We start from the raw sequence: 15964 nt of genomic DNA on the forward strand, positions 1-15964 counted from the left end.
TTGATTCTTGAAATAACATCCCTTCCTTCCCACTGCTTGTCCCAGTCATAAAATACTAAAGAAATACCCGGTAGTCCTTTGATGGTATGTTCAACATACTGTACTTATCTGGTGTTATTAAGTTCTTTGTCAGATGGAAAATAGCTGTCTTAATGCCATTTTTTTTTTCAGAAAATAGAAAAGATACAGGGAATTAAGTCAAGTGAGTGGAGGAGATGGGCAATCACTTCAGTATTTTTTGGGGCAAACATCACGGATATGCTGTTTTAAAGAGCCGGGTTTATCAGTTATTCAATTCGAAGCAATGTTTTCACCACAGTTCTTTCAGCAGGTAGGAATGGTAATTTCCAATAACAGTATTTTCTGGGTATGCAGTAGTCATAAGTTCTTTTTTATATAAAAATATATATATCACCTTTGCATCATTGCAAAATACAGTACTTTTATCTTCCTGGGATGTGACCCCATGTGGGCTCCTTGTGTTAAAATTTTATTCCATTTAATACAACCCAATTTGAGATACAACTTGATTTTTTCATGATTATTGGTTCACATGGAGAGTTTCTGTACTGTTTCTTTGCTTCCAGCAGAATTTGATATTTGCCATTTGCTCAGTTTGTAATTCTGTATTGGGAAGACTTCAATGAACACATCACTACTGAGATTAAATGGGCAAATGAAACAACCATGTAACTCACTGAATCAGACAAAATCTTGTTTTCCCTTGTCCTTTTAAGTTTATTCTTGTTCACTAATGAGTTTATTGTCATGGACCCAATCATCCTACTTACTGATCTTCCTTCTTTTTATGGCAGGTTCTTGTTTGTCAGGGTGTTAACTGTGATACAGTACCATACTAAAGATTTTAGTGATAAATTTTTGGGGGCATTTGGCATTATTTTTTCTTTAAGGGTGTCTGTAATAGTGCTGAAAATAGATTCACATCTTAGGAAGTTGCATCACCAAACACCTTTTCTATATATAATCTCTTTCATTATCTACCATTACGGTATTTATTATCTCAACTACAGTACTTCCAGTTGTTTACATCTTTTTCATATCATATTCTCAGTTCACTTTCTACTTCCCACCCCACAGATGTGGACAGAAAATGGCATCAAATTTCAATAATCGATTCCAGGACTAGAACTCGTGACTTAGTGGTGAGAGATGTGTACATTGCCATTGTACCAGCAAAACCCCTATGAGTTAAACCCGTGACTTGGGGCTATGATTTATGAGCTGCCTTGTTCTGGAATCGGCCATAAAATTTGTTTTCAGGATCAATCTTTCATTTCTTATCCTGCAACAGTTGTGGGATGGAGGATCACACTCTTCTGGACATATCCCACAACTGTTGCAGTATATATTTCTTGTTGGCTCAGTTTAAATTTCCCATGCTTTGTTTTGCTGAATATTTTGTGGGGGCTTCTGACAACTGCCACTTACCTATCCTACCCTCCACAGTGCCTTCATATCAGTAAAGGGTAACAAAACTTAGTCTGATCAACATACATATATTTACATATTTTTATTAAGTAATTTTTATATATTGTATGTACTATGTGTATGAGTGTTTGGACATGTATGCATTTATGTAATGCAAGTACAGTATTTTGTTTGTACATGGGTGTGCACATATGCACATCTAATTATCTAATATTTTTTAATTTATAATATGTATCATTATAATTTCCCCAAAATATCATAATATATTTAAGACTACAGTACAGTACAGTACAGTAGTTTCAAAGCTTGTGGTACCCTGGTAACATACTATAACCCAGCTATATCCAAGTTACGCACTTATTCTGAATATTTCTCACACAGGAGTTAATTAAACTGACCAAAATCAAGAGTAAAGTAAATAAGTTTGCTTATGTTTATCAGCATCTTCAGGTACAGGTATCCTGCTATTGTTCTGCCACTATTACATTAATATTTTGACAATATACCACTAAAAGACACAATTGCTCTTAAGTAATATTAATGAATGGTAATGTTCAGAGCAATCTAAATCTTACAAGCCAGCAGTACATGTCTCAATAGGATATGGGTGACAAAACACATCAATGGGATAGGAGTGAATTATAATATGACAGCTGAACACTCTTCTGTCAAGATGTGTTTGTGACTAAAACATCAACACGGATTATTGTATATAACTACAGTATCTATCTTTACACTCTTCTAGACCTTTGACAATACTGTTTGTGTTTCTGTTGATTTTATATTTTTTTTGGGTGTACCCTGTATGTCTCAGAAGATGACAGGATGTAATGGAAGTGGTTTACTGCAGTACAAATTATTGGCATTAAAGTTAGGACACAGTCAGTGCCTCTTGGTCCCTTAAAGAAAACAAAAATGGAATACAGTACAGTACTCACTCCTACACTGACAGAAAGGAATTTATAGTTCTTTTTTTTTCCTCACTATGTATCTTGATAATTACCCTATGTGGTGTGTGCAAAAATGGCGAAGGTTGAGTAATGGATCTTGGTACAAAGAATAAACAAATGTGGATTACTATACAAACTCCACTAAGTCAAAGGCCTGTTACTTTCTAATTCCTGCTGAGGAAAGTTCAATCTGACCCTTGAGTCTTATGTTATATGTTATAAGTATGATCATATAACAAAAGGACTACCGTATTATCAGCTACACGATAAAATGATAAAGTTTTACTTTATTGTCAATTATAGTGACATTATTTCTGCTTTTACTACCATACAATGTATTATAGTGGAGTACTAATGTCTTGCTTTATGATAAAAAGATTAGAGTTGTCAGCAAGTATTCATATTCTTGGTCCACATCACTCACCCTGTATGGCTAGATGCTGTTCTGCTAAACTCTTAGTTGGCTACTGCTAGGTGTTGCTCTCCTGGTAAACACTTAAGCTGGCTACTGCTAGGTGTTGTCCTCATGGTAAACTCTTAGTTGGATGCTGATACATGATGCTTTTCTGATAAACTCTTAGCTGGATAATGCTAAGTGACATTGCCTGGGTAAATTCTAGGTTTGTTGGTAATTGCATCTGTCATGGCTCTGCAGTAATGAAACGCCTCCCATTTTTCTGCTGATCGACTGCTGGATTTATGCCCATATCTGGTAATACAAATAATTGTAAATAAGTTTTATTTAAGAATATAAAACCTGTATGGCAAAAATATGGCCATGAGTTCACTCGGTGTTTTCATTCATGTTTGCGGTAATCTACAACTAAGATACTGGGATCCTCTCGCATCTAAAAGTCTTTATTACTACAGGTAGTAAGATTTTTGGTTTGAAAATATAGTGAGTTTGGCACCCATAACAAAATTTAAGACAGAGTTTTAGTATGTTGAGTGTTAAGTTGGACAGTGTCATCTTGAATATAAAGATTATCAGTATTAATACAAGTATGAAGATGTACCGTATTACAGTGAATAAGAAGCTGGATATAATTACCCTGAGTGTGAAGTCCCAGGATCCTGTAGATATGGAGGTACCATCTGGGGACATCTTAAGGCAGGAGACTCTGTTCTCATGTCCATAAAGGATGGTCAAACGATGGCATTTTAGAGTGTCCCAAACATTGACAGTATAGTCATTGTAGCCCGCAAACAGTAGCCGTCCTGTATTGTAAATAAAACACATAAGTATATTACATTTAAACATAAGCATTAAACTTTATTACCTTATATATGAATAATTTATTAAAGCGTCAACACAACACACAATTCGTACACATATCATGCTCACATTATACCTTAACATAACACTAAAACAAAATTACGTAAAAATATTAACATAACATACGAAAATTTGGTGTACAGGTACCTTACTGCCCCTCATGTCACTGTTGATGTATTGTTTCTCACTGCCACTTCCTCTTATGATTGACAGCCATTATACTATCCCTCACCTCCCCTCAAAATCATTTGCTGATACGTCTCATTCCACTTACCGGGAGTCAAAATGCCTTACAGTTTGCTATTGATATACCTGCACTGTCTAGGTATACAGCATTGTCATTTACAACAAACTCCATTATTAATACAGTAACACACTCAAAAGAATAATAAAAAGTAACAAAATAAACATATAGATGCACAATTCAGCTCAGCCATCCATTTATCCTTACTCCTCCTAACTTTGTGGCCAAGCACTAACATATGCATTTCAAACTTTGCCATAAATAATGAGTTATTAATTATTGGTAATTTAAAAAGGGGGAAAGCCTTAAAAAAATTATTTTTACTCACCACTGACAGAGAAGTCAACAGAATTTACACCAAAAATGATGCTCTCTTTGGTGTAGACAGCAATCTCTCGATCAGCACGCAGGTCAAACAGTCGACACTGTCAATAGGAAACAACTTTGTAGTGGAGTTAACAGGACATAAGATATAGTAAAGAGATGGATGTTCGTGCTGGCACTCTCACTTTCTTTGATGCAACACAAATATATGTCTACTTGTAGTTTATTTGTCCATGCAACGTATTCAAACATATACGAGTATGTACTGTAGTTTACTCATACAAGTAGCTTGTTCATACATGTAGCAAGTTATGCAAATATAGTGTATAGCTTCTTCGTAAAATTACAGGTAAAATATTTGTATACACACAGTAATTTGTTTACACAGTACTGTATATCTACACTTCAGGTATACAGTACTGTAGTGTAGTCACACACAGCTCATCTGAAATTATTCACAAGGTGACAAGTGTACTTACTGTTGCATCATCAGAGCCTGTGGCAATAGCATCTCCCGAAGGGTAGAACTTGACTGTATTGATATCTGATTCATGGCCCTCAAAATTCTGCACACACTGGCCTGTACGCATGTCCCAGATCAGGGCCATCTTGTCACACCCCTGATGACATCAAGAATAATTTATACAGTAGGCTATTCATCACATTCGCATACTTTACATGTATGTTTTTGCACTCCTGGAAGCAATTAAAACACATTAAAGGCTCCTTGTAACACTGTTGGCCACTATCAAGAAGAGCTAGAGGAGCAACTATTGTACAGGTACCTGTACTTCAATAATAATAATCACAATAATAATTTGAATAAAGAAGATTACGAGGACGTAAGAGTAGTGGTGATGGTACTGACACCAGAGACGAAGGTGTTGCCAGTCTCTGATGGGGCCAGGTCAAGGGCCATCACATCACCCTGGTGGCCATGGAAGCTCTGAAGCATCATCCCTGACTCCACATCCCATAATGCACAAGTTGAGTCCCCAGAACCAGTCAGGATCTGTGGGTCACAAAATGCCATGGATACAATATTTGAATCTCCATTCCCTCTACCCAATAATGAGATTAAATTTGAGTTAATACAGTACTGTCAGTTATCTTCCCAATAGCCAGAATCCCCGATCCCCGAAACTCTATAATAGCCGGAAAGGATTTTGAGCTTTCTGGGAAAACAATCTCCACTCCGAGAATGGGAACAATTTTACAACTTGAAAATACGTAAATTGACAAAATTTTGGTACAACTGAGGCGGTCGTTTGTCCGGGTGGTCGTAAGTCGAGGAGTAGCTGTACATTATTGTATGTTTACAGTGGTGTTTGCATAAATAAATACATCTCTGTCTGTCTGTGGGAGATGCATAATTTAGACTCTTGAAAAAATTCCTCCAGCACCTGGAAACATTCCGGGGATGTGCAGTAGTGTCTGTCCATGCAAGATGCTTAGTTAAACTCAGAAAATTTACCCCAGTACCTCGAAAAATTCTGGGGATGTGCGATATATTACGGGTATGAGAACTGAATTTTGTTTCAGTTCCTTGAAGAGCTCTGCACTAATTATTGCAGCTAATGAGGATATCACTGTACAGTACTGTATTTACTATCAGTTAAAACTAGATCTAAAAAAAGTACTAAATGTTCCACTTTACTTGCAAATCTGAAAAAAAAAACAATTTAAAAGGTTTCTCCCTGACTCACCAATTGGCATTGGGAAAAATGCAACAAGGGAGATCCTGATTCATCAGCTGTTCATCAAGAAAGGGTTTGACTCACCTCTTGGTCAAATCAGAAAGGGTTCAAGAAGATAGAACTTACCTGCTGATCAGAATAGGGGAAGGTGCAGCAGGACATGTAGGAGGTGTGGGTTCCGACAGCCTTCTTCTTCTGAGTGACATCTTCATCGAAACTGAGAGGATACACTGTCACCTTGTTGTCGAGGCCCCTGGTGACCCAATTGAAAATAGGGAGGTAAGTTGATGTTGCAAGACTACTTGTCTTCTTTTATTCACCTCTGGGAGTTATTTATAAACACAGTAATTACTTCTTAGATCCAATATACCTTCCTCGTATAGCGTACATACAATGTAAGCCTTCTGCAAGTGTAGACAGTTTAGTTGCTTCTTAAATAAGTTGATAGAATTTGCTTTGAAAATTAAAATTTTCTTGAGCCTTCCTGTATATCTTACCCCATCCTTTCCACAAGTTTCCCTGTTGCTGAGTGCAAACAACTAGTGGCTGGTTAATTTACACTAGGCAAACCATGCCATCATTACTACTTTTACTTTTATTACTTTTATCCTCTTCGCCACTGATTAGCTCGTTTAGCCGCTTGGGCGGTCAGTCACGTCTCTGTTACGCACCGTTGCCAAGTAATGTACTGGGCATATCCACGCAAGGATGGAAAATAGCCATAAAATGGTGATAACGATGATGAAACCAACTTATAATAACGTCTTCAAAATCTGTTATTTATTGCTAAAAAAAATTTTATATTCAAAATGTAGAGGTTGGGGTAATATTACATAAGGCTAAGCTGTCAGGAAAAGGGAGCTCTTACTGTGAACAAACACCATTAATGTAAAGGTAACTCAAGGATGGTGATAACTTTTCTTATATTGAATTTTATAACATCTTGCATGTTACCATATTACACCCTTTAAAGCCTTTTCCCACTATGTATAATGCAGGGTGGCTAAAATCAAAAGGAAACTAACGCTACCATCCTTTGATGTCATTCGTTCACTCTTAACTGCTGAAACAGATGTGTTCTGCGATGATGTTCATCGTACTGTATACAGTATTGTACTGTACGAGGTTAGTGCATATTGTATATTCTCTCAATCCATCATATGCTATTACTGTGTTGAGTCTTCTTGGATTAATTCTACTCATTACAAATTTACTAAAGACAACATTGTTAGTAAATGTTTGTAAACTTTCACTGTTCTCCTAAATACTGAAATACATGTATATATTATTGTACTTTATATATGAACAATGGTGAGTACTGTACTGTGAGAAAGAAAAATTTTTATTTCTTAATTTTTAATTTATCATTAACACCGGTTATCAGCTTACTAGCCATTCAGGTGGTCGGTCCGTTCTTCGGTGTTAATTCAGGGAGAAACCGGAGTACCAGGGGGAACACCTGTACAGTTTGGTAAGGTCGCTGAATAACGCCCTTATCACATTCAACCAGGGAATTGAACATGTGGTGCAGTGAAAGGTAAGCACACTACCATCATGTTTGTTTGATGATTACAATGAGGTAAAAAAAAAGTTGGGTGAGAGAAAGATTTGTTCAAAATGAGGTATAGGTATGTAGTTGTGAACCAGGAATTGGATCAGTACCCGCAGGCGACCATGGAACCGGTGGGGGAGTAAGCGCAAGCCATGACCCAGGTGGTGGGCATGGTGACAGCATGTTCCTTGTTGGTGGTGAAGGCATCCCAGATGATCATCTTCCCATCCTGCAACAAACACATCCTTTCATCATCTGCTGCACAAACAACAAAATACTTCATTAACGGTTTCACAAACACAACACCTCATTACTTGCTGTACAAACACAACACCTAATTAACTGCTACACAAACAAACCCTCATTAACCATTACACAAACACAACACCTCATTAAATGTTACACAAACACAGTATGTCATTAACTTAAACACACACAGTATCTCATTAACTTTTACACGCACACACTGATAAGCCAACACTCCTATTTAGTCATTGTGACACATAACTCCAAACCTAACCTACAAATATGATGTAATCCTGAACAGTTATTATATGATTACAATGGCTATGTCACACTAAATTCCCTGCACACCTGGTTCTGTTATTTTAGTACAGGTATAAAAAAAAATGATAATTTGATATTACAATTCCTGCCTATACAGTATAAGCTTTTTGGTGTTTCAACTGCAGGAGTCATTAAGAAGTCATGTCACTTGTTCAAAGTTGGCACGATAATATTTAACCTCTTAACCTAATGGCTACCCAAATTAGAAGTGGCCATGCTGAGGGAAGAAGGCCAGTACAATCCTTCTATTGGTCTTGACAGTCTTGAGACAGTTTGACCTGGTACACTGTTCCATAGGTATACCACTCTCTGTGTGAAGAAGTATTTCCTTATTTTTGTCCTGAATGGCATATTGGCAAACTCGAAGTTGTGTTCCTTCATGTTGATGGAGGAATATATAATGTAAGTTACTGGGACTAGCCTTATATAGTTCTGTGAAAAAGTGCTTCACTGGTACGAAATTCAGCAATAGGTAGGGAGATTCTCTCTCTCTTTCATATGAGTAACACTCACCTGGGAGGAGGACACGAGGTGGCGCTTGTCGTTGCACCAGTCGGAACAAAGTACCTTGCCCTGGTGGCCCTTCAGCACACGTCGAGGCTTTATGTTGAGTTGCTGCAGGTTCTCCAGCCGCGCTGCCACTGTCGTCACTGTGGGCGAAGCTTTCCTGTTAATCTAAAGTGATCAGATAGATGGATAGCAGTAATATAGTCGAGACCACTAAGAGTGAGTACGAAGCCTTGAGACCTTCCTTCTGAGACAGAGGTTCCTAGAAGTCAAAACCAAGGATGAGATAGAGGTCAATCGCAAATTTATCATTTATTTATTAGCCTGTGCATTCATCGAGATTTTAAGATAAATCTTAGTGAAAAAAATTGAGTCTCGGTTTGTACAAGTAATTTATTTTGATCCTCAGCAGATTAGATACCCAAATGCTACCTTGGGGAGTTACTGTAGGTTTGTTCATGTTATATTTGTTTGCTTAGCATTGAAATGTTTAATTATCACATGAAATAAGGTGGGGAGTCTAATCTTCAGGTGTTTCATAATATTTTAGTGGTTGAAATCTACAGAGGATGGAAATATTTATCAACTAATACAGCATGGGCAAATGTGTACCAGCTACCAAATGATTGTATTTTTATTTTCAGTTTCATGATACGAGTAATGACATCTTTGTCTGGGGGCTCAGGGGCTTGTTTGTGTGGTGTGACATGGTCAGGTCATCAGAGACCGACGCAACATGCCTATCTAACCTGTCAGAGTTATCAGCACTGATACAACAACATAGTATCATAGGCCAGGTCAGGGTCAGTCCTTGGGGGGGGGGTGTGCAGTAGTGGAAGGCACCCAGGCCACCAGTAGAGGTTTGTCCAGGGCCCCATAAGTGTTAAAAGTGGCGTTGGGTAATAAAGTATACTGAATCACAAATTCAGCGTGAGTCAATAATCATGTGCGGTCACATAAATTATACATGGAGTCAGACACCTAGGTCACCTTGCATAAAAAAAAGAAAAAAAGAAAAAAGACTGACTTACATGATGGTCAACATTTCCTAGACTCAGGTAGTGACCTGTGGTGAGGTAACTCCCCCTACCTGAACCTAAACCTAAGCAGTTCAACAATCCCTTCCAACACACCTGAATATTAATGAATAAATTATTGGTCTCGGGCAAAAAATCGAGACCAAAGATGTACCGAAACTGAGACCTGAGCAGCCGAGACCAAAATTAAGAATATATATGTGTGTGTGTGTGTGTGTGTGTGTGCTGATAACCACAAGCATATACCTGGATCACGCGCAACTACAGTGATTTACTTGCATATATACTGTATATATATATATTTTTTCACAATCATCAATATATTGCTACTCTAATGCACTCAACCAAATTTAACATTGAAGTGCAGTAAACATCCAATGTAGCTGTCCTAAAAAAGCCTGGGAGAGGTCCCCTCGAGAGGAATGTCCTAGGGATTTAATTTACATGAACACAACTGTGCAGTTTAAGTGTTTCAAGGTGAACCAACAGTGCTGCTCGACTTTCAATCTTGTTAAATGTGTGTTGATTAAGTGAGACCTAGCGCTTAATATCATTATCTGTTTCCTGATTAATAAGCACAATGAAAATATTGCAAAATTGAGACCATCAGAATACATGTACAGTTAAAACAACTGCATCCATCAGGCGGTACAAGGCCTGTCAATATATACACAGTTTAAAGACTGGTAGTAAGCTGTTATATACTATATGTGACAACCGGGGAACCGGTTTATACTTGACTAGCTGTGACGCCACTGGTGTTTACTGCGCCAGCTGGGTACAAGTAAACACACTTCTCGACTTATGCTCTTTAAACCGTATTATTTCATTTATTCGTTGACTTTTTGTATAATTCTTTATGGTTGTGTATGTTCGTCTGTACCAATATAAACATATCTATATGTTCACTGTACGATCAGAATTAAGAAACACACATTTTCCCTTTAGTTACCGTCATTCTGTCCATGGTATGAAGTTGGTTTACCTCACCATCCTATACGGTGCACGGACAAAAACTCACTGGTTAGAGTTCAGTTAGGCGAGTTTTTGTTTGGGAAGCTTTGTCCTATCTTCTGGTGAAATGATGGTAGGATAGGGTGGTGATAGATTAAGGTGATGACAAGCTAGGGTGACGGCGGGCTAGGGTGATGACAGGCTAGGGTGGCGGCGAGCTAGGGTGACGGCGGGCTTGGGTGATGACAGGCTCGGGTGATGACAGGTTAGGGTGACGGCGGGCTAGGGTGATGGCAGCCGAGGGTGATGCCAGGCTTAGGTGATGGCAGGCTAGGGTGATGACAAGGTAGGGTGATGAGATTTAGGTGATGACAGGCTAGGGTGATGACAGCCTAGGGTGATGGCAGGCTAGGATGATGACAGGGTACGGTGATGGCAGGCTAGGGTGATGACAGGTTAGGGTGATGACAGGTAGGGTGATGACAGGGTAAGGTGGTGGCAGGCTAGAGTAATGACAGGGTAAGGTGACGGCAGGCTAGGGTGATGATGGTACGGGTGATGGCAGGCTAGGCTGATGATGGTACGGTGATGGCAGGCTTGGGTGATGACAGGGTGGTGATGGCAGGCTAGGGTGATGGTACGGTGATGGCAGGCTAGGGTGATGATGGTACGGTGATGGCAGGCTAGGGTGATGACAGGGTAAGGTGATGGCAGGCTAGGGTGAGGGCCACCTAGAGCTGACTAGGTAGTTCCACACCACTGCTTAGCACCACCACACCCTGGGGCTCATTAGTGACAATTGATTATGAATGGGCCCCCCCATCCCCTCACCCCCTTTGCTCTCAGCTTCTTAACACATTGAGAGAGAGGAGAAGGAAAAGGGATTAAGAGATAGATAATGGAATGGGGGAGGGTGTCCTGGTAATTTCATACCTTTCAAAATTTATTTAACTCACATTTCATTTAGTACATACAACTTTTACCCTCACTCCCTGAAAAACGCTTAACCCTTCATATTCTCCCATTGGGTTGTGTGTGTTTGGTTTCTTGTGTTATCTTTTATGCTGGGTTGATAAATGCTCACACCCCACTTGCCCTCTCTCTATAAAAAATATCCCAGATCCTTCACTGTTCCACCCCCCATGGTGGTAATACTCACGTGGGACATCGTTGAGTTTCTGCCGCTCTTCCTCCAACTTCACCTTAAGTCCTTCAGCTTCCCTGGACAGTGCCTCCACACTCTCCATGGGTTGCTCCACCTTCAGCCCTCCGTCAGTCATGGTTCCGCTGGTGTCACGACCCACGATCCCCGTCCAAATACTACCTCCACTTGGTGGGTCTTCTGCTTAGTGAGTCCTGGCCGGCGTGAGAAGGTAGTTCAACGCAAGGTGATGAGACTGCGGGTGAGGCTGGGGGGTGCGGGGGTGGCCGCACTAGGCTTCAGGGTACCGAGGCTCTAGCAACGCACATACCTTTAGGCTGATTTCCTCATGTTATACCTGTAAAGAAGTATTTTATTTTCAGGTTTTTATTGAATTTTCTTTAATGAAATTAACTATATGTGTATCAATCTATATTCTTTATTCCCCTCACACTCTTTGTTTGGGATCGATAAGGGGGTACAGAAATTCCGGACAATATAAAATAATACGAGAAAGTGATGCCCCCATACTGATAACAGTACCTCCCAACACATCACTGTCTCTATAATAATAATTATAACTTCACGAACACACTTATCGCTCCGCTTCCTGTAATGTGGAGTAGTAACCTCTTACATCTCACCGTTACATGGACGAAGATGGTGTAAAAAAAACTCCAAACCCTATTATACACACCAGTGCCCTGAATATCTTCCCCACACTGCACACCACCTGTGTTTATACCCACTACACTGAACACTATCAATGCACACTTTACCAGAGTACACAGCAACTTTTACATTGCGATATTACCCTACAGGGCTTACACCTTAATCATCATCACACTACAGTCTACAGCGTACAGAGAACTACACTACAACTCATATCATTACACTAGTTCACCACAATGTACACACAACCATAAGACACCCCAGAACATAAAGTTATCGCGAAACACCAGGTTTATGTTTACTAATGGTGAGAGAGATAGAGGGCGTGGTTAGACGTTAGGACATATTATCTACTGCGTTTCCTGTCACCAGTCGTCTCCTGCCACTGGCTCCTCCGTCCCGTCAGTGTGTGTGTTTTGTTATCTTTAGTTTGATGATGATGAGATGGAGAGAAGAGAGCCGTTTGCTCTGAAGATGGAAGACGGTGTAGGAGGAAGGTAAAGTTAGGAAGTGGAAAGTAAAGTAGGAGATTTGATAGCAGGTGAGCTATCCACCTTTAGTATGATGATAGTGTACCAGCATATTATATGTTGTGTATCATAACCTAACTTGATTAATTAATTTACCTTCTGTCAGGAAGTTGGAATACGATAAGTTACTCTTATCCTAAACTTAAATTGCTCTGGTGACGTTGTTAATCTTATATAAACGTTTCTATGAGAAAAAATCGGTAGCGAAAAAAAAAAGAATTACAGTAATGTACATTGATTTTTATGCCACTTTTCCACATATCAAAAACAATCATTGTTTGGTCCACTGTATTGTTCCATTTTGAAAGATGCACGTTGGGTTCAAGACAAATATGACATGAGTTTATAAGATGCTTCATGTCATGTACTGCACATGTACTCCGTAACTCCGACACAGCTACTAGAGCGTGACCAAATTCTTATTATAGTCTTTGAGCTTGACAAAGGATTGACGTAGGATGAATGTGGAAACTGAATATGTAACGTTTTCATGCTTCTATAAATATATAGTGGTATTTTTTTACTGATGGGTGGTTCAGTGGTCATTATAATGCATATTTGGTTAATGTTGATGTGTTAGCTGCTACGTCGTTAGGTTAGGGACGTGGTGCGCTCATACCTACTTAAGATTACGGCAGTCTAAAGCTGTGTGTGACCAGTCCAGTCACTACTATCACACTTTGGAGTAGTAGCTTGCTGTATTGCTAATAATACTCTCCCTCCATGTGTGTCTTCAAGTATTGTGGTTTAGTACCTGAAGAGAACAGAATTGCGTCTAGTGGTATTTCTCTTTTTTACATTTTCCCACTATAATGCATGTTGTTGGGAATCAAGACTAAAGATACATACATTCCTTTTATTTGCTGTTATTCAGTTATTCTTATTACTGTAACACTGTTGCGGTTATACCGATAATTAAGGAACATTGAGAGCCCAATGTAATTTTTTTAGCTCTTCGCCATGAACACTTCCAAGAAAATACGATTACAGTTACAAAATAAAAGTACGGAGTACGATTTCATTTACTGGAAAGAGAGAGAGACATTGAATCCCTGCAAAGATAACGTTTCATCCTACAGCGATGGAAGGAAACGTGATATTGTTATCTTTTCACTATACTTCAGAACTTCCAATCGTAAAAAAGAAGCTAAAAGGAAATAGTCATGTTATAATGCATTTCATTTCTTTATAAATAAATTCATCTTTCTAGTTGACAATACACTCGATTTATTACAATATTCTCGTTATATTACAATACGTTCGGTATAATATAATAATCGGTATATTGCAATACACTCGGTATATTACTGTACTCGGTATATTACAATACACTCGGTAAATTATGATACGCACGGTATATTACGATACACTTGAGATATTAAATAATGATCACTATAATTTTAAATTTTACTATTGTGTCCTTAACGATGAATTATTTTTTAAAGCGTTTTGATACATAGTATAGTACCGTACGTACAGTATATCTGGTAACGAATTTAGGAAAAAATTACTAAATTTACGTTAGAAGCAGCAAGTAGGAGTTTATTAAGGCACGCTTTGGCTATTAGAAATACAACTATCACTGAATTATGATACGAGCAAGAATGAACTACTAAACTATTGAACCAACGAGCATTGGTTCATTCCGGCTAAAATCTTAACTGCTACGTGATACTGTGACCGTAGCACCAGAGTAAAAGCAATGACCAACTTGCACTCAGCTTAATTCAATTAAAATTCACCTTTCCCTGTCCCGCCATCATATTTACATTCCTAGTATCATAACAAAGATTTTCTTCAAAATCCAAGGAAACAAGTAATTATAAAGAGCACGGGGGGAAACTTCAAAACTACCATAATTAGTGGCTAATTAATAACACTCGGGGATTAATTCTGCAATCGTTGTTTGCATGAAAGGAATGTCACTCATTTTTTTTCTCATTTAAAAGTTAATAACTGTTCAGATACATCTTAAAGTAAATAAAACGGCTCTTGTTCATGTCGCCGTGGAGTCTACAGTCAATGCTATTTTCAAAAAGCTGGTGAAGATTTGCATGTAATCTCTCATACCATGCAGTTATCGGTCAAAAAACCATTAAAAAATATGAAAAAATATGCATATCATATATTGCATCTTGGTTTCACCTATTGATTATTACTGTATGGAAGTATGTGTGTGTCTTATAGTAATGGACACAATGTGACTCGCACCACAACATAACGCATCGCAAAAGGAAGGAATTAACGATCATGAAAACATACAATGTAAGATGAATCAAATTAAATTTAACACATTCCTATGTCTCAGCTTGATGGATCCTTACAGTAGTGACAGTGTGTGCATCAGTGTGTCAGTATTCAAGCAAACGCACATCTTACAGTGGGGGAATTTATCCTCACAGTGGGTGGGTGATGCACCTGTACCTCACCCCTGGCATGACAGATTTGGGAGTTTGTTTGGGTTTCTGCAGAGGCTTGGTGGCCTTCTTGCTTTGGCCTCTCCGTATTAAATCACAGCCAATGAATATTAGCTTTAACTGATTTATTTTTCACTCGCTCCGGTGCTGTTATTTACTCACAGATGTTATACAGGGGTGCGAGGTGCCGTCAGTGGGTAGCAGGGATCATGGGTAACGGCGGTGAGCTGTAAGGCGTATGGTGAGGGGAGGCGCGCGGTACTGTCTTCCACTGCGCCAGGCGGGGCCTCTCACTGCCCAGGCGGCGCAGATCAATTCTCAGCGGCGCGCTGCCAACGCCTCGGCTCCCCAGCTGCCTCCCAACCTGCCCCTGCCCCAGGGCTCCCTCCCAGCTCACTTTCTGCATGAACGACTTGCCCCATTTTGCCCCCTGAACCACTTTCCCCCAATTTGTCCTCTGAACCATTTGCCCTCTGAACCAGTTGTCCCCAGCCTACAGCATGAACCACCTGCCCCTCAGCCTGTCCCTTGTTTCAGCTGCCTTCAGCCTGCCCCTGCACCAGCTGTTCCCCAGCCAGCCCCTTGCACCAGCTGCCCTCAGCTTACTCCTACACCAGCTGTCCTGAACTTACTCCTTCACCAGCTGT

At 39.4% G+C, this 15964-nt stretch overlaps 1 protein-coding gene across 3 annotated transcripts; it reads right to left on the reverse strand.

Annotated features, from left to right (window-relative positions):
• Positions 1 to 1503: 1503 nt before the first annotated feature.
• On the reverse strand, positions 1504 to 15622 carry LOC121863514 (guanine nucleotide-binding protein subunit beta-5-like). Of its 3 annotated transcripts, none has more exons than XM_042362194.1 (10): positions 15480 to 15622; positions 11717 to 12056; positions 8573 to 8709; positions 7603 to 7721; positions 6067 to 6193; positions 5112 to 5255; positions 4723 to 4863; positions 4248 to 4344; positions 3451 to 3617; positions 1504 to 3108 (listed from the first exon to the last, which is right to left on the reverse strand). In XM_042362194.1, the coding sequence occupies exons 2-10, from the start codon at positions 11835 to 11837 to the stop codon at positions 3097 to 3099; spliced, it is 1065 nt and encodes a 354-aa protein (XP_042218128.1). In that variant the 5' UTR covers positions 11838 to 12056; positions 15480 to 15622; the 3' UTR covers positions 1504 to 3096. The 3 variants fall into 3 exon arrangements, with proteins under 3 accessions (XP_042218128.1, XP_042218130.1, XP_042218129.1); XM_042362196.1 differs by lacking the exon at positions 15480 to 15622 and adding an exon at positions 15225 to 15242; XM_042362195.1 differs by lacking the exon at positions 15480 to 15622 and adding an exon at positions 12673 to 12770.
• Positions 15623 to 15964: the final 342 nt, after the last annotated feature.

The sequence above is a fragment of the Homarus americanus genome, unplaced genomic scaffold (genome assembly GCF_018991925.1).
Source record: "Homarus americanus isolate GMGI-L3 unplaced genomic scaffold, GMGI_Hamer_2.0 scaffold41366, whole genome shotgun sequence".
NCBI classification, from domain to species: Eukaryota; Metazoa; Arthropoda; class Malacostraca; order Decapoda; family Nephropidae; genus Homarus; species Homarus americanus.

Bases quoted from the DNA above. Each gene is read 5' to 3' on its own strand.
- LOC121863514 (XM_042362194.1), bottom strand. From the start codon at position 11,837: ATGACTGACGGAGGGCTGAAGGTGGAGCAACCCATGGAGAGTGTGGAG. The intron at 7,722-8,572 runs GTGAGTGTTACT...TGTTTGTTGCAG, and splicing joins ACCTCGTGTCCTCCTCCCAG to GATGGGAAGATGATCATCTG. The intron at 6,194-7,602 runs GTACTGATCCAA...TTGGGTCACCAG, and splicing joins GGTTCCATGGTCGCCTGCGG to GGGCCTCGACAACAAGGTGA.